Below are 27,903 nucleotides of genomic sequence, written 5' to 3'. Positions count from 1 at the left end.
CAGTATGTAGTGTCTCTACTTTAAAGAGTCCTCTCCTGCTGATGTTCAGGTGTATATCAGTATGTAGAGTCTCTACTTTAAAGAGTCCTCTCCTGCTGATGTTCAGGTGTATATCAGTATGTAGAGTCTCTACTTTAAAGAGTCCTCTCCTGCTGATGTTCAGGTGTATATCAGTATGTAGAGTCTCTACTTTAAAGAGTCCTCTCCTGCTGATGTTCAGGTGTATATCAGTATGTAGTGTCTCTACTTTAAAGAGTCCTCTCCTGCTGATGTTCAGGTGTATATCAGTATGTAGTGTCTCTACTTTAAAGAGTCCTCTCCTGCTGATGTTCAGGTGTATATCAGTATGTAGAGTCTCTACTTTAAAGAGTCCTCTCCTGCTGATGTTCAGGTGTATATCAGTATGTAGAGTCTCTACTTTAAAGAGTCCTCTCCTGCTGATGTTCAGGTGTATATCAGTATGTAGAGTCTCTACTTTAAAGAGTCCTCTCCTGCTGATGTTCAGGTGTATATCAGTATGTAGGTCTCTACTTTAAAGAGTCCTCTCCTGCTGATGTTCAGGTGTATATCAGTATGTAGAGTCTCTACTTTAAAGAGTCCTCTCCTGCTGATGTTCAGGTGTATATCAGTATGTAGAGTCTCTACTTTAAAGAGTCCTCTCCTGCTGATGTTCAGGTGTATATCAGTATGTAGAGTCTCTACTTTAAAGAGTCCTCTCCTGCTGATGTTCAGGTGTATATCAGTATGTAGAGTCTCTACTTTAAAGAGTCCTCTCCTGCTGATGTTCAGGTGTATATCAGTATGTAGAGTCTCTACTTTAAAGAGTCCTCTCCTGCTGATGTTCAGGTGTATATCAGTATGTAGAGTCTCTACTTTAAAGAGTCCTCTCCTGCTGATGTTCAGGTGTATATCAGTATGTAGAGTCTCTACTTTAAAGAGTCCTCTCCTGCTGATGTTCAGGTGTATATCAGTATGTAGAGTCTCTACTTTAAAGAGTCCTCTCCTGCTGATGTTCAGGTGTATATCAGTATGTAGTGTCTCTACTTTAAAGAGTCCTCTCCTGCTGATGTTCAGGTGTATATCAGTATGTAGAGTCTCTACTTTAAAGAGTCCTCTCCTGCTGATGTTCAGGTGTATATCAGTATGTAGTGTCTCTACTTTAAAGAGTCCTCTCCTGCTGATGTTCAGGTGTATATCAGTATGTAGAGTCTCTACTTTAAAGAGTCCTCTCCTGCTGATGTTCAGGTGTATATCAGTATGTAGAGTCTCTACTTTAAAGAGTCCTCTCCTGCTGATGTTCAGGTGTATATCAGTATGTAGTGTCTCTACTTTAAAGAGTCCTCTCCTGCTGATGTTCAGGTGTATATCAGTATGTAGTGTCTCTACTTTAAAGAGTCCTCTCCTGCTGATGTTCAGGTGTATATCAGTATGTAGAGTCTCTACTTTAAAGAGTCCTCTCCTGCTGATGTTCAGGTGTATATCAGTATGTAGTGTCTCTACTTAAAGAGTCCTCTCCTGCTGATGTAAAGTATTGGGACGTGTTGTGTTCCAGCATTTAGACTGGCCCACCTCCAGGAGACTGGGGGGTCTCCGCCCCCGTCATGGAGGGGTGAAGGAGGGGGAGGAGCTAACGGCAAAGCTGCTCCGGTTCGATGAGCTAGTTAGGATGGAGAATGACGTCATGGAGCCGAAGAGGAAGAGGAGTTTCCCTGGCAACAGCGCCCCCCTGGACCGCCTGTCCATCAGCTCCATGGAAACCAAACAGGGAGCTACCAAGCAGAGGTACGGGGGGGGGGTCCTTCAGCTCTCGATGTACCTTCAGCTGTCGATGTTTCTTCAGAAATCTTAAAGACGTCCATCTTTTTATTGTTTTACAGAAAGGTGTCAGAGTTGCCACGGCAACGAGTGAACCCGCCCCCCATCGACCGGATCGGGATGAGTCGCCTCCCGAACGGCCGAGGGTAGGCCCCTCCCCGCCCGGTGACGCTATACCCCCTCTATAAGTCCCGCCCCTCTGCCCAGGTGCGTCATTGACACACTGAAAGGTTTCCTTAAAGTTTATTCAAACAGTTCTTTTCTCTGCAGAGGAATCACCTCGATGCATGACCCAGCCAATCACTGACCGCCACGCCCACCTGTCAATCATCCCCCCCACAGTGATGAATGATGGTGCATTCAGGTGCTGCTCTGTAAACGTGTCAATGGAAGTCAGGACCAAAATAATGGTTTACGTCTTAATGGAAACGACTCAAACGGATTTGAAATCCTCTAAACTTTCACAATGAGAAATCCTTAGAGAATCGGTAAATGTTTTCACCCTTAAAGGACTTTGTACTTGTACTTCTCAGATGTGATATTCTCTACTGTTTAGTTTTTTTACTGATTAGGGATAATTATACAAAATCCTGTTGATGAATAAATCATAAGCACTACCCAGCAGTTTTTAAAGAAGTTCAATTGTGATGAAAATTCATATTTAAAGACAATAATGTGAGAGGCTTCTTCTGCACATTAACTGCTTTTACTTTCAGTGCTTGAACTCGTGAAGACGTTTTTAATCCTGCTATAGTTACATTTTACTTCCACACCTGCTCGCTCAGACTCTTGCCTCCTGCCACAGGAACTCAACACTGACAGTTATAATAGAACTTCCCTGCAGTATTTTTCAGTGTGTCCCCTGAATGCACCACCACAGAACCCCCCCCCCCCCCCCCCCCCCACCACCCTTCTGACTGGAGGTGTCCTTCACCTCGACGCTGACCCCTTGACACGACTCCAGTTTGTGTCTCCGGTTGTGTTCCTGCAGCAGCTCCACGGCACCGAGCCAGACTTTAATGAGACAAAAACCAAACTCATACTTCAATTAAAGAGTCCTCTCCTGCTGAGGGGGCACATCAGTACGTTACGTAGTGATGTCACTATGTTCCAGAACTTTGGGATTTCAGCCTCTGCGGACCATTGACATGCACTAAAGCGGTCATGAGAGGAACTGAAATCTGAAACGGAGAATTTAATTCGTCTGTAAGTGCATTTTAATGTCAGGACCCAGGAGAATAAATCAGAGTGTGTGTGCTCCTGAGGAAGGCTATGATCCTTTGAGTCTCGGTGCAGTGGAGTCCTGCTCCTCTGATCCTGTTTAAAGCTTCTCGCTGTCTTATTGTTCAAATTAAATAAAAAGTTCACGCTGCGGAGTTTCTATTTCTTCTGAGAGTTTACTGAAACATGTTTATGGACAAATACCCTGAATGATTACAGCTAAAATCATTTATTATAATAAGTGTGGAAGCCTGTGAGGGACTCTTAAGAGGAAACTGTTAAGAACAATCATAGATGTCACATTATGTATTTATTTAGGACATTTGTACCAAGAAAGGCCATATTTTCATTTCTTTGAAGACCCTTGAAACACTCAATATAAGTTAACCCTTGTTTAATTAAATGTATTGGTAAAATATATAGATTTTATAACAATAATGGATTTTATTTATGGAGCGTTTCTCACTTTACAGATTAAAAAAGAATTAAAACCACTTCAAATATAGAAAACTACATGAATTACAGACTGAAAGCAGCAGTGAGCTCCAGAGGGGGGGGCAGCGCCAGAGAAGGCTCTTGAGGAGTTACTAAAGGTAAACACGGTGCCTCCTACCCGTGAGTGAAGAAGAGCTCGGAGGCACAGGTGAGTTTCAGAGTTTTATTAAGAAAAGTTTCACCTGATCCAGAACAGTTTCAGACTTCTGTACAGAGACGCTACGGCAGCAGAGGGGACAAAAAGGAGGACCTTCATAAACAAAACAAAAAACGGCGTCAGGGAAAAGTTCGTTCTCAAATCCAACGTTAGAAACGTTCAGAGAAAACCGAAGGATAAAAAACTCAAAACGTCCCCAACATGATCCTCAGACGAGCCCCATCTCTTCAGGAGTAAGATACATCTGACTCTGAGGCACAGGAGATTTACTGTCGCCTCTACAGGGTCCATCAAACTGAAGGTCTTTATTCATGACAGTTAAAAGTGATCCCTAAAGGTTTTTTAATCAGTTCTTTAAAACCAGAGCGGTTTGAACCGGCTTCACTTCCCAGTCTCCTTCCCTTCAAATGAGGGTTAAAACAGACACTAATCTCTAGCAAGAGGAGAGGTAAAGTACATCCTGAACAAATATCACTTGAGATGAAGTGTTGAGCTTTACAAATATAACATTACTTTACCTTGCAGCTAAAGCCAATGTAGCTAATATGTTAGCATTAGCTTAACCTGATGTAGCTAACTGCTAACATACTTAACTCCAAGCTAAAGCTTATGATGCTAGTGTGCTAACATTAGTTAACTTCCTAGCATAAGCTAATGGTGCTCACTGCAAACATAAGCTAATATTGGGATCATGTAAACCTGTTATGTTAGCATTGAGCTATCTCTGGTTCTGAGGATCATTTTGGAGTCCCTTTGAATCCTTCGTCCCTTCTCCTCTGATTGGACCTCAGGAAGAGCAGCCGGAGGTCTTTGGGGTTATTCAGGAAAAACACACAAAAAAAAGCCTAAATCCTACGAGCTAAAATCAGAGCGGCATGTGGTTCCCCTGAACGCTGATCTTCACGGCGTGTCCCGGCTTCGTCATGCGGCGAATATCTGCGATCCTCCTCATCTGTTTGTCGACGCGGGACATTCCCTTCTTCATCGGGCCGTGCTGCAACAAAACATCGGGTTAGAAAAGATGCTGACGGCTCAGGGGGGGCCCACAGCTGGAGATCATCTCTGTGTTCATAGACTCATGCAGAGTTACACACAGAAGCATCACACCAGGTTAGAGAGGGATTGCTGGGGGGGGGCACAGCACGGTCACATGACTTCAAGTCACCTTCGCTAAGCTAAAGGAGGCTAATGTTGGGCTATAGAGGAACTACAGCACGGTCACATGACTTCAAGTCACCTTCGCTAAGCTAAAGGCGGCTAATGTTGGGCTATAAAGGAACTACAGCACAGTCACATGACTTCACGTCACCACCGCTAAGCTAAAGGAGGCTAATGTTGGGCTATAAAGGAACTACAGCACAGTCACATGACTTCACGTCACCACCGCTAAGCTAAAGGAGGCTAATGTTGGGCTATAAAGGAACTACAGCACGGTCACATGACTTCACGTCTCCACCGCTAAGCTAAAGGAGGCTAATGTTGGTCTATAAAGGAACTACAGCACGGTCACATGACTTCAAGTCACCTTCGCTAAGCTAAAGGCAGCTAATGTTGGGCTATAGAGGAACTACAGCACGGTCACATGACTTCACGTCTCCACCGCTAAGCTAAAGGAGGCTAATGTTGGGCTATAAAGGAACTACAGCACGGTCACATGACTTCACGTCACCACCGCTAAGCTAAAGGAGGCTAATGTTGGGCTATAAAGGAACTACAGCACGGTCACATGACTTCACGTCTCCACCGCTAAGCTAAAGGAGGCTAATGTTGGGCTATAAAGGAACTACAGCACGGTCACATGACTTCACGTCACCACCGCTAAGCTAAAGGAGGCTAATGTTGGGCTGATGGCGTTCAGCGTCACCTTTAGACTCTCGTTAGCAGTGGTTTTGGGGGGGGGGGGGTGTGTTTACTGAGTTGTTTTATGTGGCATAATAAGAATCTCTTCAGCTCATGTTAACCTCATTTCAGGAGAACCAAAAGCACATTCAGAATCCATTGCAGGAGGAACAGGAAGCGCTGACTCATATCCGGGTTCAGGACTCATTCCTGCACACCATGCAGCAGGACTTACTGCCCCCTGCAGGCGTCAGCAGGAGCTACAGCGGCATCCTGTTCCCCTCGATGCTGATCTTCACGGCGCCCTGCAGCCGGGTCAGCTTCCTCTGGTCGGCGATGCGGCGCTTGTGTTTCTCCAGTCGGCTGATGCCCTTCTTACTGCCGCTCTGAGAGGACCAATCACAGGCCAGATTGTGACCTCATTTCGTGTCCAAACCAGACCCAGACCTCCTGCAGGTCTCTGGGATCAGCAGCTGTTCCCCAGTGGGGGCTACTCACTAACTATGACAGAGATATGTTTTATAACCTGAATCTGTAACCTTCAGAGATGAGAAGCCTTCCCGCTCTCAGGGATGTCGGATCTCTTCTCCACACCACAGAATACAAAACGCTTTGACCGTGTGCTCACCCTGTTGGACTCCATCTCGATGTTCCACTTGGGTCTCACCACGTAGTCTTTGTTGGAGGGCATGGGGACCCGAGCCCGGGCGCAGAACCCAGGGTCTCCGGGTCTCAGAGCTCTGCAGGGGGGGGGGGGGAGTGGAGGTTATAATAATGCTGAGCCTGCACGTTATTATATTATTACTGAACCATCAAAGACCCTGGTTCAGGGGGATGGTAAAAAGGGACATGCATTCAGAGCCCGTTGGATCAATTCCAACAGAAGTTTGTTCTAAAGACTTCTCCTCTGCTACGATAAAGTGTGTGTACCCTGAACTCACACACTTTACTGCGGTGAAACACCTGCTGTTCCTCTGGTGTCCACCAGGGCACTGCTGCTTCAACATGCAGTTAGAAAACATGCTGGACAATCCTTGTTGGTGAACATCTTTGACGTAAACAAGACTGATTACAAGGAGCTCATTTAGAGCAATAAGGTAAACAAACATTTCAAAGGGTGAGCAATATGAAAGTGATTATTAAATATTGATAAATAAAAGTGAACACAGGGAAGAAGGTTAAAGCTCATGTTCACATTAAATATTTTGATGGTGTTTTTATGAAGCAGAAGGTTTAAAACTGCAGAAGAAGAATCCCTGGAGGATTCAGAAACAGTAGTTCTGCACCCTTTGTGTTCTGTTAGAGGTCCATTAGAGGAGGAATACTCTGATCCCTTTGAGTCAAACAAACAGGAGATTTGATCAGGTGTGAAACTGGGACTCACTTCTCCTCTCCGGTCAGCTGTTTCTCCAGATCTCTGCGAGGAGTCTGCCCCCCCGAGCTGCAGACAGACAGGAAGACACGAGGGTTTATTTCAGGGTGTAGATCCAGCCGAGCATCAACAGACGGGAGAGCTCTGGGCTCAGCTGGAGACATCACGAGCAGAGATTTGGGGAGCTACAGCAGGTTATTACCGGCTCTCACACTCTCTCTCTCACACACACACACAGTTAGCATCGTTAGCATTCTCCAGCTCTCAGCGGTTAGTCAGCGCTGCAAAGGAACCCAGAGACCTGACCCCTCAGATCTTACTCCTGTCTGTCCATCACAGAGCTGCCAGCAGGGAGAGCTGGTGCAGCAACATAACAGTGCTTTCAGAAACAGGAGGAGCACTTCTGAAACAGCCGCCTCTGGAAACAGAGTTTATTGTTATCTTGCAAACAACAAGCCAAGGAAACGCAGTTAGCCTCCGACCAGATTTACTTAGATACAATACAAGGTAGAGCAGCAGTGAGGCTTTCAGTTAGTGTGCAAACATTATCTTAATTCTGTATATACTGATGATGATGATGATGATGATGATGATGATAATAATGATAATAATAATGATAATAATGACGTGCAGCCGTTCTCTGACACCCCCTTTAAAACACTGTGTCGTAGTCATGCTTGTGATTTTCTGTCTGGGCTCATGTGTGTTTTATTTAATGCCATCAACCTGTCGGGGTGTGCAGGTGAGCGTTAACCTCTATAGCTAACCCCGGCACCTGATGGACTCGGGTCGCGTCTTGTTTGGATATGAAACTCAAAGCAGAGACCTGCAGAACGCCTCCGCACCTCGCTTCAAACCTCAGGGCTCGCAGTGCAGACATGCAAATAATAACTGAACCTGATCGGTGGAGAGAAGACGTCAGGCTGCTCCTCTCTCTCCACCTTCTGAGGCTGACTGAGGAGGAGGAGGAGATGAAGGGGAATGAAAAGCAGAGGGTAGAGTGTAAAAACAAGCAGGAGGAGAGGAGAGGCTGCAGGAGAAACATGTGATGATGGGACGAAAAAGACGAATAGCAGTCAGACCCTAACCCCCCCACAGCCTGAGCAATGTCACAGGGGCTATGGGGAAGAACATTTTCCATTTAATGAAACCATTAATCAGCCCTGTTCCTGAACAGCTGATTCTGTGTGGCAGCTTTAAATGCTAACGAGCTGCTGGCCACGCCCCTCTGAGAGCTGACTGGTCTAAAGAAAACACTTGTGCTCTAAGAGGAGATCCAGATGATCAGGTGTGGGGGGGTTACCTTGGTTGGTGATTGGCTAATGGTTGCACAACCCAAAGAGCATAGTGACATCACAAAGTGACCAAAATTAATGAATATTATTAATTAATTTGTGATTGGCTGTCTCTGAAAGCCAATCAGCTTCAGATGCTCCGCCTGCCGACAGTGACGGTGTTATAGCAGGAATCTGAACACCACCAGAGCTCCTCATATTCATACAGAAATCTGTTTATAAATGCGTTCCAAATAAAGCTGCTTCTCTTCTTTATGTCACGGGACGATATTCTGAGAGTCAGTGTTAGCCAGATCAAACCCAACTCCGTCAGGAAACAGTTTGAATTACTTTGCCGGACAGAAGTAACTCAGGATGTGTACTAATCAGTGTCACCATGTTGTCATTCGATTGGCTGACTGGTTTCTACATGGAGATAAGGCCCGCCTCCTCTGAGTGATGCAGGTAAGCACATGTGGTCCGTCAGGGAGCCACACTCTGAGTCATAGGTCTGCATTGTAGAAGCGACCTCAGATGTCAGGGTAGCGGTACGAGCTGGGGGGAAGGGGTCTCTCCCTCCTCTCCAGCGTGGGTGGAGTGTTCCCTAAAGGTGTGTGTGATGACAAAATGTGTGTTACCTGAGTCTCTGTTTCTGAGGCATCTGCTGGTCCAGGTCTCTCTGCTGCCGCTCTTCCCTCGTCATCCCTTTGTAGTTGGATGTCAGGCCGAAGATGGGCCGCGACCACTCGTCTGAACACAGGTCAGAATAAATCAGTAACACTCCTCCCTGGTCTGGGTCACCATGCAGGAGCATCGCTCAGTCCTCAGGTCAGGAGCATCGCTCAGTCCTCAGGTCAGGAGCATCGCTCAGTCCTCAGGTCAGGAGCAGGGCTCAGTCCTCAGGTCAGGAGCAGGGCTCAGTCCTCAGGTCAGGAGCATCGCTCAGTCCTCAGGTCAGGAGCCGAGCTCAGTCCTCAGGTCAGGAGCCGAGCTCAGTCCTCAGGTCAGGAGCATCGCTCAGTCCTCAGGTCAGGAGCATCGCTCAGTCCTCAGGTCAGGAGCAGGGCTCAGTCCTCAGGTCAGGAGCAGAGCTCAGTCCTCAGGTCAGGAGTAGAGCTCAGTCCTCAGGTCAGGAGCCGAGCTCAGTCCTCAGGTCAGGAGCCGAGCTCAGTCCTCAGGTCAGGAGCCGAGCTCAGTCCTCAGGTCAGGAGCAGAGCTCAGTCCTCAGGTCAGGAGCAGAGCTCAGTCCTCAGGTCAGGAGCCGAGCTCAGTCCTCAGGTCAGGAGCCGAGCTAAGCCTCCCAGCGGCAGAGCTACAATCCCTTCCTCTAAGACAGTATAAGACCACCCCCCCCCCCCCGATTGAAAAGCCAGAGTTGTTCTTACTGATGAGCTTCAGGGCGAGGTCTTTGTTGGCTCTGGACTCTTTGGGGTGTTTGTAGAGGAACATGACGGAGCGTCCGATGCCGCTGTGCTTCAGGGTCTCCTGACTCACACTGGGCAGCTGCAGGGACAGGACACAGGTTTTAGAGAGGGTCCTAACGAGGGCACGCTAAGAGAAGAGGAGATTATACGTCTAGATATTTAGAGCGTGTACTGAGCAACATGTATGATTACGAATGCTCCTTCACATCTCAATATCTAAAAGACGATATCTAGTCTCCCGATACAGACATTTACTTCCCAGTCCGAAATGAAACCGAAAACAGCTCTGAACTGGAGCTTAGTCCGGTATGAAACACAACAAGACGTTTTAAAGCTCGTTTCCTCAGTGAGATCTGGTCTGCAGGGCTAAGCTAGCACACGGTGGTCCCTTGTCTCTCCCTCACCTCGTGCAGGATGCGCAGCAGCTCCTCTCGGATCCTCAGAGCAGGGAGAGATTTATCCGGAAGAGGACTGATCCACTCCTTAATGGCCGACATCACGCCGCTGTCGATGAACGTCTCCTTCAAGTCCTGTCTGGGGGGGGGGGGGGGGGGGGGGGGGGGGGGGGGGGGGGACAAAAGGCACTGCTTTAGGAACTTTACTTTGACTGATTGTATAGTTATTAAAACATGTATACAACATGGGTTACTTTTATCCATTTATTGATTGATTTCAGAATAACTAACTCTGCTGTTATGTATAAAATGAACCTGTATTATCCACTTTCATAAAGTACGTTTTCTCCACGTTAATACATAAACACACAGAGTTGATTAAGCCTCATCTTCCACTCTTAACTACAGGAGTGAAGATAACGCTTTAAGGGACGTAATCTGTTCTTACTTCTTCAGGTGCATGACGACGTGCGGCAGCAGCGTGAGCTTTTTCAGGGCCGGTTTCTTCTGCGCGTTCAGAGTGCGGTCCTCCTGTCAGAGAAACAGAGTCAGGATCACAGGAGGCTTTTATTGTGGCGGGGAGGCTTTTATTGTGGCGGGGTTGTACCTCGGCGGCCTCGTTCATCTTGCTGATCATGGCGCTGACCACGTCGTCGGCGTCGCTGATGAACGTTCCCCCGTCGCGGTGTCGCCTCTTCCTGCTGTTCATGGCTTTCCTCTTGGCCAGCATGATGTCGAAGTCCGACATCATGCTCATGCTGCAAGACAATCAACACTTTAAATAAACAACTAGGATCTTTTACTTCCTGTAACCCTGTATCTGTTTGACTTAGTGTTGTTTATTCGTAAGAGGATTGAATGTGGAGTAAAAACTAAAGCAAGCAGGGAGATGCACTGTGATGCCATTTCAAACACTCCTATTAGTGTGCATCTTTAAACACTCACATAACAGACAGACCTATTGAAGGGATAATTCTTCCATTCAGTTTTATTTTACTACGATCTTTTTCCTATTTTCTGTGGTTTTATTTAACAGCTATTTTACTGAAGTTGTAAAATGGTATTTTCTTGTTGCTGATTGAGCGTTCTTTGATTTTAGTAACGACTTACTTTGTAGTTTCTATTACGTGACATCTCATCTTCCCAATTCTACTTTTTACATAACTCAATTCAGGTTGGAAAGTGAGGTATTATTTAATTATATGTAGAACTTGTGATTTACCTTTTCCTCCTTTTCTACCGTTGGATTGAAGTCTTTAAAGTCACATTTCAGTTACTGACCTCCTAAATAACGGCCTTGTTCCATTCAAAGTTTCCTGATGTTTAGTAACTGACTTTAGGAATACATTTGGAGTTCTACGTTGTTACATGCCGTTTCCTCCTATAATAAATGAAGGCGTCCTCACTCCTGCCCGCTGCGGTCCACTCCGTCATCAGAGTCGGACTCCTCTTGTTGCTGCTCCTCCTGCGCCTCCTTCTTTTCCTCCAGATCCTCCTGGTTGAATCCCTGCAGGAGGAGAAGAGAGACTTTAACTTCCTACAGTCTGCAGTCGGTCCGAGCTTCTACCTCACGTTTATTGAGCTCACCGTGAATTCCTCCTCCTCTTCGTCTCCGGACTCTCCGAAGATGTCAGCGATCATTTTCCTGCAACAGGAGGAGGAGGAGGAGTTCTGTTAGAAATCCAGACCATCGTCTCCTCTCTTCTGGTGATTACTCCTCCTCTTAACACCTCTAAACCCCCCCCCTCGAGTTATTTATCAGCAGTTTGGAGAAGTGTCAAGGTATGTCAATAGGGCCTCCTCCTCCTCCTCCTCCTCCTGCTGCTGCTGAACACCCACTCCTCCTCCTCCTGCTGATTAAATACTCACTCCTCCTCCTCCTCCTGATTAAATACTCACTCCTCCTCCTCCTGATTAAATACTCACTCCTCCTCCTCCTCCTGATTAAATACTCACTCCTCCTGATTAAATACTCACTCCTCCTCCTCCTCCTGATTAAATACTCACTCCTCCTCCTGATTAAATACTCACTCCTCCTCCTGATTAAATACTCACTCCTCCTCCTCCTGATTACATACTCACTCCTCCTGATTAAATACTCACTCCTCCTCCTGATTAAATACTCATTCCTCCTCCTGATTAAATACTCACTCCTCCTCCTCCTGATTAAATACTCACTCCTCCTCCTCCTGATTAAATACTCACTCCTCCTCCTCCTGATTAAATACTCATTCCTCCTCCTGATTAAATACTCACTCCTCCTCCTGATTAAATACTCATTCCTCCTCCTGATTAAATACTCACTCCTCCTCCTGATTAAATACTCATTCCTCCTCCTGATTAAATACTCACTCCTCCTCCTCCTGATTAAATACTCACTCCTCCTCCTCCTGATTAAATACTCACTCCTCCTCCTCCTGATTAAATACTCATTCCTCCTCATGATTAAATACTCACTCCTCCTCCTCCTGATTAAATACTCACTCCTCCTCCTCCTGATTAAATACTCATTCCTCCTCCTGATTAAATACTCACTCCTCCTCCTGATTAAATACTCATTCCTCCTCCTGATTAAATACTCACTCCTCCTGATTAAATACTCATTCCTCCTCCTGATTAAATACTCACTCCTCCTCCTGATTAAATACTCATTCCTCCTCCTGATTAAATACTCACTCCTCCTGATTAAATACTCATTCCTCCTCCTGATTAAATACTCACTCCTCCTCCTGATTAAATACTCATTCCTCCTCCTGATTAAATACTCACTCCTCCTGATTAAATACTCATTCCTCCTCCTGATTAAATACTCATTCCTCCTCCTGATTAAATACTCACTCCTCCTCCTCCTGATTAAATACTCACTCCTCCTCCTGATTAAATACTCACTCCTCCTCCTGATTAAATACTCACTCCTCCTCCTCCCCCTCTCCTGATTCGCTGTCGCTCCCGAACAGCGCCTTCTCGTCCTTCTTGCCCTCGGTGGCCTTTGTCCCCTGCTCCTCTTCGTCGCTGCTGTCGGAGCCCAGCTCCCTCAGTTTGGCTAAAGTGTCGTCATGTCCGTCGCTGTCCGAGTTCTCCTCCTCAGACATCGCCCGACTCTTCTTCACTGTCAGGAGGAGCAGAGGGAGGTGAGGACTTCCTGATCCTCTTCTTCTTTTATAAATATCTTTTCTTCAAAATAAAATTATGCAAAACTTGTATTTTGTAAACTACACTGTTCTAGAACATTTTGTTTCTGGTGTTCTTTAAAATACGATTGAAATACTGTCCTCTTTATCTCCATTCTGAAACATCTCTAAACTAGAACAACCTCTGACCTTACCATTCCACCTCCTTCTTCATACCTCGTCTCAAAATCCGTTTTCTTTTGATTTTCTTTTTAAACTGTTTTGAATTTCCAACTATTCCCCCCCCAAAAAAAATTGGACTTCTGACTTTTTTTTTAAAATGTTGACTTTTAAGAATGTCCAATTAGTTTTTCTAAATTACTGCTTTTTCCTGAAAAATTCCCCGAACAAAATCTGACTTTTTATCCAAAACAGTCATTTTTAAAATATTTTCCCTAAAAATTCAAACCTGTTTTTTTACAATAAAAAAAATCTGACTTTTTTTCTAAATGATCACTTTTAAAAACGTCCCTCTATTCTCTCATTATTCTAACTCCTTCTTCATGAGTCCTTAATCGGACTTTTTTCTGACGGAAAGGAGCTGCTTCCCAAACACAAGACGAGCGTGATCTTCCTCTCACCTGGTTTGTTCGTCTTGTCTTCATCTTCGCTGTCTGACAGGACGGCCTTCTTCCTCTTCACTGCACCACAAACAGAGACAAGTTAATAAATCCTTCAGGGAGATTTCAACATGTGTGCCGAGGAGATAACGACTAGAGGGAAGTAATCAGAAGTAATCAGCAGAAAATATAATAAATATTTAAGAATTAAATATCATTAAAAGTCTAAACCTGAAAACACTTTCGTCTCTTATTGTTTTTTATTAACATTTTGGGGGAAATGTTGATCATTATTATTAATTAAATCCTGTTCTTTATTAGCAGCAACAAAAACTGTATGCAATAATAACATGTAGATCTTTAACGCACATTTCCAGAGCTGCTTTTAATCTGTCATTCTTATTCTGTCTTTTTTTATGGAACTGAATTTATTCTCATTTTTTATTCCTTTCGTAATATTTGTTTTCATTCGGTCCTGCGTTGGTATAAACTGTTCTTGCTTAATGTGTGTCTATTACCTGGGAAGGGGATTTATATATATTTTAAGTGTCTCAGTATTTGTGAAGCACTCTGTGTCTGAACACTGGATGGATACAGTTTGATACGGGTTGAATAATACATATCTGCAGCGTGTGTTACCCGGCTTCTCGTCTTCACTCTCGTCTTTCTGCTGCTCTCCATCACTTCCTGCTGCAGCCTTCTTCTTTTTGCCCTGCCCCTCTTCCTCCTCACTATCAGAATGCATCACAGCCTTCCACTTCCCTCCTCCTCCCCCTTCTTCCTCCTGCTGTTTCTCCCCCCCCTCCTCCTCTTCCTCAGAGTCTATCTTTGCTGCCTTGCGTTTCGCAGGCGTTTCTGTTTCAGAGTCACTGTTGTGTTTCTCGTTCTCCGAGTCGCTGTCTGCTTTACGCCTCTCCTCTTTCCTCCCCTCCTCCTCCGTGTCTGAGCTGCTCCCCCTGCGTTTGGAGGGAGGTGACGCCCCCCCCTCCTCATTATCTGATTTTTGCTTGACGGGCGACTCGTCCTCTGAGCCGCTCATCCCGCGTTTCACCGGAGGAGATTCTTCGTCGTCATCGCTGGCGGCGGGTCGAGGGCGAGCCTCCGAGTCACTGCCGCCTCCTCGCTGCTCCTCTTCGTCGTCGGAGCCGCCGACCTCCATGGCCTGGGGGGGGTCTCCATAGTGGCTGCCATTGTCCTGTCGAGACAAAGTCCTGGGTCAAAGTCACAGTCACTGTTGTTGCTAGTGCACTCTTCTTTGCTGCCGTCTGCTGGGGGGGGGGGCAGCATCTGAGCCGGTCAATCAAACTGGACCCTTTAAAGGCTGTGGTGGAGAGGAGGACTCTGAACCGACTGCTGTTCATCATTGATAATGAGTAAGTAATAAAGTTACTGATAACGAGTCATTAATAAAGAGTCATTGATAACGAGTCATTGATAAAGAGTCATTAATAAAGAGTCATTGATAAAGAGTCATTAATAAAGAGTCATTGATAAAGAGTCATTAATAAAGAGTCATTGATAAAGAGTCATTGATAAAGAGTCATTGATAACGAGTCATTGATAACGAGTCATTGATAAAGAGTCATTGATAACGAGTCATTGATAACGAGTCATTGATAAAGAGTCATTAATAAAGAGTCATTGATAAAGAGTCATTAATAAAGAGTCATTGATAAAGAGTCATTGATAACGAGTCATTAATAAAGAGTCATTGATAAAGAGCCATTGATAAAGAGTCATTAATAAAGAGTCATTGATAAAGAGTCATTAATAAAGAGTCATTGATAAAGAGTCATTAATAAAGAGTCACTGATAAAGAGTCATTGATAAAGAGTCATTGATAACGAGTCATGATAAAGAGTCATTGATAAAGAGTCATTGATAAAGAGTCATTGATAAAGAGTCATTGATAAAGAGTCATTGATAAAGAGTCATTGATAAAGAGTCATTGATAAAGAGTCATTAATAAAGAGTCACTGATAAAGAGTCATTGATAAAGAGTCACTGATAAAGGGTTATTGATAAAGAGTCATTGATAAAGAGTCATTGATAAAGAGTCATTAATAAAGAGTCATTGATAAAGAGTCACTGATAAAGAGTCATTAATAAAGAGTCACTGATAAAGAGTCACTGATAAAGGGTTATTGATAAAGAGTCATTGATAAAGAGTCATTAATAAAGAGTCCTTGATAAAGAGTCACTGATAACGAGTCATTAATAAAGAGTCACTGATAAAGGGTTATTGATAAAGAGTCATTGATAAAGAGTCACTGATAAAGGGTTATTGATAAAGAGTCATTGATAAAGAGTCACTGATAAAGAGTCATTAATAAAGAGTCATTGATAAAGGGTTATTGATAAAGTCATTGATAAAGAGTCATTAATAAAGAGTCATTGATAAAGAGTCATTGATAAAGAGTCACTGATAACGAGTCATTAATAAAGAGTCACTGATAAAGGGTTATTGATAAAGAGTTATTGATAAAGAGTCATTGATAAAGGGTTATTGATAAAGAGTCATTAATAAAGAGTCATTGATAAAGAGTCACTGATAAAGAGTCACTGATAAAGAGTCATTAATAAAGAGTCATTGATAAAGAGTCATTGATAAAGAGTCACTGATAAAGAGTTATTGATAAAGAGTTATTGATAAAGAGTTATTGATAAAGAGTCATTAATAAAGAGTCATTGATAAAGAGTCACTGATAAAGAGTTACTGATAAAGAGTTATTGATAAAGAGTTATTGATAAAGAGTTATTGATAAAGAGTCATTGATAAAGAGTTATTGATAAAGAGTCATTGATAAAGAGTCACTGATAAAGAGTCATTGATAAAGAGTCACTGATAAAGAGTCATTGATAAAGAGTCATTGATAAAGAGTTATTGATAAAGAGTTATTGATAAAGAGTTATTGATAAAGAGTCATTGATAAAGAGTTATTGATAAAGAGTCATTGATAGAGTTATTGATAAAGAGTTATTGATAAAGAGTTATTGATAAAGAGTCATTGATAGAGTTATTGATAAAGAGTCATTGATAAAGAGTCACTGATAAAGAGTCATTGATAAAGAGTTATTGATAAAGAGTTATTGATAAAGAGTTATTGATAAAGAGTTATTGATAAAGAGTTATTGATAAAGAGTCATTGATAGAGTTATTGATATAGAGTTATTGATAAAGAGTCATTGATAGAGTTATTGATATAGAGTTATTGATAAAGAGTCATTAATAACGAGTCATCAATAAAGAGTCATTGATAAAGAGTCATTAATAAAGTTACTGATAACGAGTCATTGATAACGGACAGCCGTTATGTGGCTAAAGGAGCCACAGAAGCGATCCAGTATGTCAGTATGAACAGGCAGAGTAGTGTGAGGAGCAGCTCTGACCTCAGACTGGTGTCCGGTGCTCCTCGCCTCCTCGCCATCTGACGCTGGGTGTTCATCCTGAACCGGAGTGCCGCCTCCATCATCTGCACAGCAAAAACACACAGCAGGTCAGTGACACACTGAGCTTCTGGAAGCCGGAAATAAAACCATTTTTTGTGGTGGAATAGCTGTGAAAGGACTTTAAAAACGTAAACATGCAACAGTCTGAGATGACGAGAGGCCAGAGACATGTCAGGCAATGTATGTGTAATAATATAGGACAATATATGTTGGTAATATAGGATATATTCTACTATTAGCTGAAACTAAATATTGTTTTCTTTGCACACCTATCAAACTACACAAGGGTTCAGAATACCTGTACTCGTCCCAGAGAGGGGAAATGAAGAATACGAATTGTTAGTGCTTATGTTCTCTCCAAAAAGGACACACATGTATTACATTAGATCTACTTCATGGCCTTTCAATGCAAGACTAAATCTGCTGAGTTATATATTATACCCCTGAGACCTGCACAGTGCTGACCGACAGTAAGCTGACTGGTTCAAGTCCCCTTGTTTTGCAACCATGATGAGATACCGACAGCATTATCCATCACCTTTAAGGCACAACATGAAGAGCCAAACAGCCTCCTGGGTTTCCTGCTGAGCTCCTGGAGTTACTGTCACTACTGGCTGCTACTTCTGTACTATTGTAATGTGTATGTATTTTAAACACTAGGTACATGGCTATAATAGTGTTCTACTTTCTTCGTCTCTATCTTTACTTTGCTGTAACAACGTTAACCTTGTGGGACAAATAAAGGAATTCTGAAGCTTCACCTGCAATGGATACATTTAGCTTGTTAGCATAGTTAGCTTCATCTACGACCCAGGATGGGTGTAGCATAGTTAGCGTAGTCAGATTGTTAGTTTCGTCTACGACCCACTGCAATGGACACATGTAGCACAGTTAGCTTGTTAGCTTCATCCACGACCCCCAACAATGAGTGGATGTAGCATAGTTAGCTTGTTATCACAGTTAGCTTCATTTACGACCAACTGCAATGAGTGGCTGTAGCATAGTTAGCATGTTAGCATGTTGTGAAACAAAGCAGAACAACAGTTTATTTTTACCCGAGTTTCTCCCGGAAACAAAGTCTTCCTCTTCTCCGTCCATTTCCCTGAAGAACAAAGGTTCAGTTCCGGATTCCAAACAGCTGACGGCTCTGTGTTTGTTTTAACTTTAATACAAAAGTGGGAGAAATTATACGTGTTTTAGAAACTAAAAGCTAACTGAGAGCCAAAATGGTGTTGCTAATGAGATATGCGCATGCGCAAACAGGCGGTCCTATAAAAATGACGTAGAAGCGGGGTTTTTCAAAGTAAGATACGAGTAGATCATTTATTGATCCCAATTTATATGATATGAGATTAGATCTTTAAATCTTGAATCTAACAGCAGCATGACTAGGATATTGCATATAAATGAGGTAAATCAAATGAAATACAAATAAAAAACAATAACGAATTACATATGTCCAAAGGGTGCCATGGTAGGCTTTGTTCTCAATAAGATGTCAAGTCAACTTTATTGCCAATTCCTCTGTGTGTGTGATGAAAGAGAGATCGAAATGCTCTATTAAAATGTGTTTATAAACATACATACACTCCTGTACACCCAGGAGCAGCTGAGAGGGTTCAGACATCCTGTTCCTGGACCTCTGATGAGAAACCGTCTGCTGTCAGACATCGTAAAGTCCGTCGTCCAGGACCCAACTCTGGATCTTCAGACCCCGTCTTAAAACTCTCACAGCCCCCGTCAAGTGATTATAAACTTCCACTCTATTCCACAGTCACATACAGATCCAGGGGTTTCATTTATTCATCAGCACTTTATCCCCAATATATATTCTATTAAGTTGTTAATTATAAAACAATAAACCAACAGCACTTCACTCAATTTCTATAATTCTATATTCTATACATTTCTACCTCATTAAATATCTGTTACTATAGTTATACATTCAGTAAAATTATAAGCTTGTTGAATGAATACGTTCATTTTGATTAAATGAAAGAAATGAAGCGTATAAAACACAAACGATCAGAACAGGCTTTTTATTGTATATTTTTATGCTGTATATATATAGATATATAGTTATACTGCATTTTACAGCTAATTTACCTCAATTTCAGCAGAAATAGCTAGAGAATAACAACGTTTAGTAGAGAGCCAGTGTTCTGTTTCTCTAGAAGAAGAGCGGAAGAGCTTAACGGGTACATACTGTTTTTAATAAAGACAAAATATTACAAAACACATTTGTAGCGACGTCTCTGAGTTTTTCAGCCTCACAGCATTCAAATGTCCCACACTGTGACCGGGCCTCAAACGCCCCTCAGTCTTGTCCCTTCTTCCTCTTCTTCTTGCTCTTCTTTTGCACACCCTCCTCTTCCTCTTCTGTTGTAGTTTTCCTCTTTGGCTGCTCCTCCACCCTCTCCATGGCCTCCCAGACCTCGTCGTCCTCTCCCCGCTCTTCCTCCTTCTTCACCTCCCCCCCTGCCGCCGCAGCCCCGCCCCCGTCCTCCCGGCTGGCGAGCAGCAGGCAGTTGAGGCGGGACTTCAGGTAGACCTTGTGCTGCAGCGTGCGGTCCTCCAGGCTGTGGATGCGCAAGAAGCGGTCGAGGCCGCAGGACGCCACGATGGGGAGGGAGGGGTGGCACTGCAGCGCCCGCACCCCCCCCGCCAGCCCCTTCAGGACGCCGCAGACCAGGCCTTTCCTCAGGTCCAGCATCGCCACCTGGCCCTGCGTGTTCCCCACAACCACCGTGTTGCCGCTGGCCGGTAGCGCCAGGGCGGTGAGCGGGTGCTCCCCGAACTCCATCTCCAGGACGGGCCGGCGCTGGGGGGAGGAGGGGTCGAACACGTGGACCTGGGGGGGAGGGGGGGTAAACCATGTTATTCACATGTCATCTTTTACTACAATGAGCAGAATGATATATTATATTCTGTTCAGGGTCTCTCTAATCATAGCCCCCCAGCAGGAACCCACCTGATGGTAACCCGTGCAGGTGACCACCTTCTCCGAGTCGGGGATGAAGGCCAGGTCCCGGACCCACTGCGGCCTCCGGAGGTCCAGCCAGTTGTCCCGCAGGTTCTTGGCAGAGAACAGGGGGGGGCTCTGGGGCTGCTCCAGGTCCCAGATCTTTAGCCCGTTCTCCTTTCCCCCCGTGGCGACCTTGTTCCGCTGCGCTGCGCTCTGACGCATCCGGCACACACTCTTCCCGGCGTCCAGCTCCGCCGCCGGCTCGCTGCTGCCCTCCCGCCACACCTGCAGGACCAGCACACATTAGGGGGGGGGGGGGGGGAACTCAGGGTCTGGACTCAGGGTCAAATGGTCTCCTCCAGAACCAGAAATATTTGTTCTCTGAGGACTCACTGCATCATTTATATTTATTTGTAAGTCTGAATCATCTCACAAGTTATTTCCCAGTTTGGGATAAATAAAGTGAACACCACTGCAACACCTAACTGGTGTTGTCCCAGCGTTCCCAGCGTAAAGACGCCACAACGCTGAAGTTAGCGTCCGATTCAGAGCTTCTGATTCAGAGCTTCAGATTCTGAGATTCCGATTCTGAGATTCCGATTCTGAGCTTCCAATTCTGCAGTTAAGGGGTAAGTTAAGGGATATTTAATTCACAGCGCTGAGCGACCAATCCTCCTTCTGTGAACCTCTTAAATCACTGCATAGCCGATTGATTTGGACTAGATTATCCCAGAGAGGCTCAACATTGTTTATAACACGGGTTAGGATTTGTGAAAGCTTTATTCTATTTGTGAAAATACTAAAAAGGGAGATTTCACTGCTTTCCTTTTGTAAAAGAAAGAATCGGAATCTGAAGCTCTGAATCGGAATCTCAGAATCTGAAGCTCTGAATCGGAATCGGAAGCTCTGAATCTGAAGCTCAGAATCTGAAGCTCAGAATCTGAAGCTCAGAATCGGAATCGGAAGCTCTGAATCGGATGCTAACTTCAGCCTCGTAAAGACGCTTCTGACACAGGTCCTCATCCCTCACAACAGCAGCAGCAACATTACCCTGAGGGTCCCGGTCTCCACGCAGGTGACCAGCCCCCCCGCTGTGATGGCCAGCCCGGTGAAGCAGCCGCCTTGCGGGTCTCCGCAGCTCCGGGTCTCTGTGAAGGAACCCTTCTCGGTGCTGAAGGTCTTCACGGTCCCGTCCCTGGAGCCCAACAGCAGCTCGCTCTCTGTCGAGTCCCCCCAGCACAGGACCCGAACCTCCTGATCCCGGCTCAGGTGCTGAGTGTTGCAGAAGTTAAAGGCCTGCTTCCGGGACAGACTGACCCCCTTCAGGATGCCGGTCTCCGAGCCGAGGAACACGGTGCACAGGCGGCTCGTGTCCGCCATCACAACCCGAGTAAGAGACCTGGGCCCGGGTTCCTGAGTGAAGCCAACTGGGCCTAGGACCGGGTTCCTGAGTGAAGCAAACTGGGCCTGGGACCGGGTTCCTGAGTGAAGCCAACTGGGCCTGGGACTGGGTTTCTGAGTGAAGCCAACTGGGACTAGCACTGGGTTTCTGCGCGAGCCAAAACACACGTGTGTTATTCTGTGGACTCTGTCGCGCGTGTCTGACGTCACTCATTCTTTCTCTTCTTCTTCAGTTTAATGGCGGACTACAAACCAGAGCTGAGGGTGCCCCCCCTACCGCTGGAGTGTGCGACGTCATGACTGAAAGGCACTTCCCTAAATCAGAATCAGAAACCTGTACTGGTCCCACAGAGGGGACAGAGGCAAAGACAGCGAGTAACAAATTCAAGAAAAAGAAAATGTATACATTGAGAAAATACAGATCCTGAAACCGTTCTCAGTATAACAGCAGGGGGGGTTATAGTGTCCTGTTATAGTGTGCTGTTATAGTGTGCTGTTATATGTGTGTGTGTGTGTGTGGGGGGGGGGGGGTCTACCGGGAGCTGGTTATAGAGTCTGGTTATAGAGTCTGACCGCTGCAGGAAGGAAGGACCTGCGGTATCTCTCCCTGAGACACCGCAGGTGCAGCAGCCTGTCGCTGAAGGAGCTGCACAGTGCAGACAGGGGGTCCTGCAGACAGAGGGGGGGGGGGGACACATTGTCCAGCAGGGAGGACAGCTTGGCTGCCATTCTCCTGTCTCCCACCACCTCCACAGGGTCCAGAGGACTCCCCAGGACAGAGCTGTCCTTCCTTATCAGTCTGTTCAGTCTCTTCCTGTCAGCAGCCCAGATGTTTTATATGTTATTAAACCTCTGTTCAAATAAAGCCCTTTGAACCTGGAGCTGTTTCCCCCTCATGTTTCAGTGCCAGTATAGATAACACAGCTCAGAGAGTCAGCTGTGTTGGTGACTTCCTGTAGTCCCCATGCTTCCAGGGAGTCAGAGGAGGGATAAACAGCTCTCAGACGGGATGAGACTGATAAGAGCAGGGACTACAGGAAGTCACCAACACAGCTGACTCTGAGCTGTGTTTATACCTTTAGGAGAAGTCGGTCCTGAAAGGACAGTATATCTTTAATGCACATTTCCCTTCCTGAATGAGATCATGAATATGTGGTGCTGGTAACCAGTGAAGTTAACCTCTGTTTAAACTGGTTTTACTGTCTTACAGACAGAGGAGGTATCAGAGGAGGCGTGTCTGATAAGAGAGGTTATATGATTAGAGAGACCTTGGAGCTGCAGCTCTTTCAGCTTCCCTGGTATCACTGAGACTGGGTTACTGCAGGTATACACTACAGGTGATTAACCTGTAGTGTATTTAACCCACTTTACTTAAAACCACGGGTCTCCCATCACACTAGAGGGGGAAGGTCTGGACTGATGGGGAGGAGGGAGAGCAGGAAAAACCTCAGGCCTGTTTATTTATATACAGGTTTTAAAAGCAGTGTGTTCTGATAGACAGTGAGTATATCTCTGACCACTTCCTGTGAGTTGGCCGACGTGTGTTTAATGTTCAGAAAGAAGCAGAACCTGAAGACCCCTCCCCACTCGGTCTGAACACCTCAACACATCTGAGCCTTTGAGGAATAAAAACCACAACATGCGCCCACCTATCAGCGCCATAAAGTCTGTGAGTGTGTGTGTGTGTGTGTGTGTGTGTGTGTGTGTGTGTGTGTGTGTGTGTGTGTGTGTGTGTGTGTGTGTGTGTGTATAAGGTGCTGACAGGGAGCTGTTCCTCTCTCCTGATCAGAGACTGGGCAGAGCGGTGAGTCCTCATAAACTCAGTTCAGTTTTTATATATTGAATATGTAACTGCATGACATGGTTCCAGTCTGCCCAGTGCGGGGGTCTGTCTGGTTTAGCAACACGCTCTGGGAGTGCTTGAAGCCGGTTATTATATCATAGTCAGGTTTAAATGTTCCTCTGCAGGAGAATCTGAGCGTGGGTGACACTACACCTTAACTTAAACCTCTCCAGCTCATTACTTGCATTAAGACAATTGTTTGTTGTATTACCAGCAAGTTACACATGGTCTAACTAAATATACAACTCTGAGCATTGGATAAAGTCAGATCATTTTTGCACAATTTTATTCTTTCTGGAATCGAATTAAGACACTCCTCGAACCACCATCAGGTGACTAATCAAGTGAGCTTTTTGGGATAGTCACCACACAAGTAAGAACTGTTGCCCTGTATGGAGGAAAAAGGCATTATTGGAAGGAGGCTGCTGCTTGGATCAGCGAGCCATGGATCTTGCAAAAACCCCTCTCTTCACCAGACAGAGCTGCAGATGAGGAAGGTAAATGAGACACAGCAGATAATACAAACTGAGCCTGTTTGAGTGATTTAAGGAAACTGGACTGTGTTGATGTCTTGGATTTTGGAACTGGATGTCATGGATGTTGATGGGATGGAAAAAGTAAAGGAAATGAAATGTTAATTGGAAACTGGAGGAACTAATTGCCACCTGTGAATGACTGATATTGTTCTGCTGCTGATGTCACATGTTGACATATTGACAGTTTGGAAATGGAAGACAACGCTGATGTTGAAAATGTTATTCCTGAGGAGTGTGCTGCAAAAAGTGAAGTTGAAAAAAGAGAGAGAAGGTGTTACACTTCTAATTGAAAATCTACAAAAGAACCGGAAGTTGAGCTTAAATCAAGCATCCAAAATCAAGCTGCAAATCAATGATCTGTTATCTGTCAAAATAACAACGGATACCTTGTGCAGTGTTGAGAACCTTTTAAATGAGTTTAATAAGCTGTGGGATGCTGCTGCTGAAACTCATAATACATTGTTGGAAATAGCACTGCCCGAGGAAGAGTACAAAAGGCAATGGACATGGTTTGAACAGAAAATTAAAGCTTATATGAATTTCTTGAATGATGTAAATAAATGGATGAAGGATGCTCAAAAGGGTTGTGAAAAAGAGTCTGAAAAAGAGGATGAGATTCAACCCAATGACAGTATTTCACATGTCTCTTCACCTGGAAAAACTAAGGCCTCATCTAAGTCTAAAACTCTCATCACAAGTTCTGCATGCCTACGAGCAAAGGCTGAAAACGCAGCACTAATTCAACGCATGGCTGCTCTGGACAAGAAACATGCACTGTCAGCTCAAAAGGAAAAACTGCACGCTGAGCAGGAAAGAGTGAAGAGACAAAAGGAACAACTGGAAATGGAAACCCAATTAGCTGCTGCTACTGCTAAAATAGCCATACTGGAAAGCAGTGTGGTGGGAAGTGGCTCTGCACCATCTGATGGAATGAACTCATATTTCAATAAAGCTACAAAATCACAAAGTCCAAAGCCAGCGCCACCATTACAACAACAACCCTCACACCTGCGTGATGCACGTCCTAAGGAAAGGAAATATGCACAAACACAACTAACAGAAAGTCTCACTTCAGTACAACCAATGCAATTCGTTCAAAGGCCACTGGGAGGCAGTACAACTGTCTTTAATTCCCTACAAGACCCCAGGTCAAGCTATGTTTGTACCACTCCACAAATGAACACAAATGGAATTCAGAACATTGGCAACATTATGCAGCGACAGACAGAAATCACTGCTCAGTTAGTTCAACAGCAGCACTCAGCATCTCTTCCACCTAGAGCAATACCAATATTTGATGGTGACCCTCTACAGTATGGATCTTTTATCATGGCATTTGAACAGGGGGTTGAAGGAAAAGTCACTAATCTCCAGGACTGCTTATACTACCTAGAGTAATACACCAGGGGGCAGCCAAGAGAACAGGTCAGAAGCTGCTATCACATGCCAAATGATCAAGGCTATGACAGAGCCAAGTATTTATTAAAGGAACACTTTGGCAATGAAATGAAGATTGGAGCAGCTTACATGGAAAAAGCCTTGAGTTGGCCATCAATAAAGGCAGAGGAGGTTGGCTCTCTTCAAACCTATTTGTTGTTTTTGAGAGGATGCTGTAATATGATGGAAAGTCTACAGTACATGACAGAGATGAATGTACCGTCAAACCTGAAACAGCTTGTGATGAAACTTCCATACAAATTAAGAGAACGATGGAGAGCAGCTGCTTGTGACCCACAGGAGAGACGTGGAAGCAGAGTTTTGTTCTCCGATTTAGTCAATTTTCTAGAACATCAGGTCAAAATTCTCTCCGATCCTGTTTTTGGTAACACACAAGACCATGCAGACTGCTACATCTAAAGGAAAAGTACTCACAAGATTTTCAACCAGAAATACAAATCTTGCAACCGTGGCAGCCGTCAGCACTTCAGCAGATGTCAAGTCTACAGAAACACCGATCTCCCATGCCTTTTTCATATCAAAAAGCAAGACTACATCATGTTGCATATGTAAAAAGGATCACACAATAGAAGATTGTGTACATTTTAAGAGCAAGATGCATCGTGAGAAACTTGATCTTTTAAGGCAGAGTGGTGTGTGTTTTGGTTGTCTAAAACAAGGTCATGTCAGCAAGAGCTGCAAAAATCGTTTAACCTGCAATGTATGTAACTCCAAGCATCCCACAAAGCTTCACATTGCAGCTAAGTTCAGAACATCTGACACTGTTGTCCCTCAGCAGACCTGTGCTCGTACTGAGGCCGCTAAACAAGAATGTGTTCTCTCAATTGTACCTGTTCAAGTAAAGGCTAAGAATGGAAATAAAACTTTGACAACTTACGCTTTCCTTGATCCAGGAAGCTCGGCCACCTTTTGTACAGAACGCCTGATGAGACAGCTAAACGTGGACAGCATCCAAACACACATCTTCCTGCGAACTATGGGACAAGCACATACTGTAAAGACGCATGTTCTGACTGGACTGGAAATAGCTGGTTATGATGACAACAGTTTTCTAGACTACCTGAGGTTTACACTCAGCAAACCATGCCGGTTACAAGAGACAATATTGTAACAGAAAAGGATCTCAGAAAATGGCCTTATCTGCCAAAGGTTAAAATTCCCAAGCTTGATGTTGGAGCGGATTTGCTGATTGGCACAAATGCCCCAAAGCTTTTGGAACCTTGGGAAATCATTAACAGCTGTAACGATGGACCCTATGCTGTTCGAACCCTACTGGGATGGGTGGTGAACGGCCCACTTAGAGGAAGTGGAAGTGACGCAGGGAAGAATGGCTGCCCTACTGTCACCGTCAATAGGATCTCCATTGATAAAGTGGAACAGCTGTTGATCGCACAGTACAATCAAGACTTCAATGAGAGGACATGGGATGACACTTTAATGTCAAGGGAGGATATGAGGTTTCTCCAAATTATGGAAAAAACAACAGGGACATCTACAGGTTGGATCCCGTACTCCAAGATGGGCTGTTGAGAGTAGGAGGCCGCCTGAGGAAGGCATCCATGCCTGAATCAATGAAACATCCTATAATTCTATCTAAGGATCAACTCATATCTAACTTTATTTTACAACACATTCACAAACAAGTGGGTCATGCTGGTAATCACATGATATCTGCTCTGCTCTGGATTACAAATGCAAACTCTGCCTGCAGAAAAATGGCTCCCTGTGTTGCTGACTGTGTTATCTGTCGTCGTCATCAGGGGAGAGTTGGAGAACAGAAAATGTCTGACCTTCCAGTTGAAAGAATCTTGCCAGACTTGCCACCATTTACTAATGTAGGGGTGGATATTATTTTTGATCGCAATCAAGAGAGGTCGCAGCCTGGTCCAAAGATACGGAGTGGTCTTCACATGCATGACTAGTCGAGCAGTACATCTTGAAGTAGCCCACTCACTTACTACAGATTCATGCATAAATGCCATTCGACGGTTTATGTGTCGTGGACAAGTCTCCAACCTCAGGTCAGACAATGACACAAACTTTGTCGGAGCAGAAAGAGAGCTGAGGGTAGCTCTCAAAAACCTGGATCACAGCAAAATAGTAAGTGCTTTAGCAAGAAGAGGAATAGAATGGACATTAACCCCCTGCTGGATCTCATTATGGTGGAGCATGGGAGCGGATCATACGCCTCATAAGAAAAGTGTTGTACTCCATCCTCAAACAGCAAACCGTGGATGATGAGAGTTTGTGTACTGTTCTCTGTGAGGTTGAAGCCATTCTCATCAGTCGACCAATCACTAAACTGTCTGATGACCCTAATGACCTGGAAACACTTACACCAAATCACATTCTGCTGTTGAAGGCCGAACCACTTCTGCCTCCTGGACTTTTTGATGAGAATGACTTGTACATCAAGCGAAGATGGAGACAGGTGCAGTACCTGTCAGATTTATTTTGGAAGCGGTGGGTAAGGGAGTACCTTCCACTGCTCCAGGAGAGGCAAAAATGGACAAAGCTACGAAGGAAGT

General features: G+C 44.7%; 3 protein-coding genes across 6 annotated transcripts in view; 1 reads left to right on the top strand and 2 right to left on the bottom strand.

Annotated features, from left to right (window-relative positions):
• Positions 1–3,187, top strand: part of ostn (osteocrin) — a 7,917-nt gene extending 4,730 nt beyond the window's left edge. Inside the window, exons 3-4 of the mRNA XM_063907575.1 lie at positions 1,553–1,782; positions 1,878–3,187. Of these exons, the coding sequence (XP_063763645.1) occupies positions 1,553–1,782; positions 1,878–1,965 (318 nt within the window). The 3' untranslated portion in view covers positions 1,966–3,187. The remainder of the gene's footprint in view (positions 1–1,552; positions 1,783–1,877) is intronic.
• A 493-nt stretch (positions 3,188–3,680) lies between these two features.
• Positions 3,681–18,437, bottom strand: LOC134880239 (protein IWS1 homolog). Of its 4 annotated transcripts, XM_063907031.1 has the most exons (17): positions 18,228–18,437; positions 17,113–17,195; positions 14,362–14,917; positions 13,744–13,803; positions 12,906–13,101; positions 11,580–11,637; positions 11,399–11,499; positions 10,600–10,750; positions 10,441–10,523; positions 10,002–10,131; positions 9,559–9,676; positions 8,812–8,923; positions 7,797–7,853; positions 6,912–6,968; positions 6,156–6,267; positions 5,763–5,913; positions 3,681–4,682 (listed from the first exon to the last, which is right to left on the bottom strand). In XM_063907031.1, the coding sequence occupies exons 1-16, from the start codon at positions 18,268–18,270 to the stop codon at positions 5,788–5,790; spliced, it is 2,043 nt and encodes a 680-aa protein (XP_063763101.1). In that variant the 5' UTR covers positions 18,271–18,437; the 3' UTR covers positions 3,681–4,682; positions 5,763–5,787. The 4 variants fall into 4 exon arrangements, with proteins under 4 accessions (XP_063763101.1, XP_063763100.1, XP_063763103.1 ...); XM_063907030.1 differs by lacking the exon at positions 5,763–5,913; XM_063907033.1 differs by lacking the exon at positions 7,797–7,853.
• Positions 18,438–19,192: 755 nt separating this feature from the next.
• Positions 19,193–21,807, bottom strand: wdr74 (WD repeat domain 74). Its single transcript, XM_063907034.1, has 3 exons — positions 21,188–21,807; positions 20,144–20,422; positions 19,193–20,023 (listed from the first exon to the last, which is right to left on the bottom strand). The coding sequence occupies exons 1-3, from the start codon at positions 21,515–21,517 to the stop codon at positions 19,490–19,492; spliced, it is 1,143 nt and encodes a 380-aa protein (XP_063763104.1). The 5' UTR covers positions 21,518–21,807; the 3' UTR covers positions 19,193–19,489.
• Between the last annotated feature and the right edge of the window lie 6,096 nt (positions 21,808–27,903).

This window comes from Eleginops maclovinus, chromosome 18 (genome assembly GCF_036324505.1).
Source record: "Eleginops maclovinus isolate JMC-PN-2008 ecotype Puerto Natales chromosome 18, JC_Emac_rtc_rv5, whole genome shotgun sequence".
Taxonomy (NCBI): Eukaryota; Metazoa; Chordata; class Actinopteri; order Perciformes; family Eleginopidae; genus Eleginops; species Eleginops maclovinus.
This window is presented reverse-complemented; position numbering and strand designations above follow the sequence as displayed.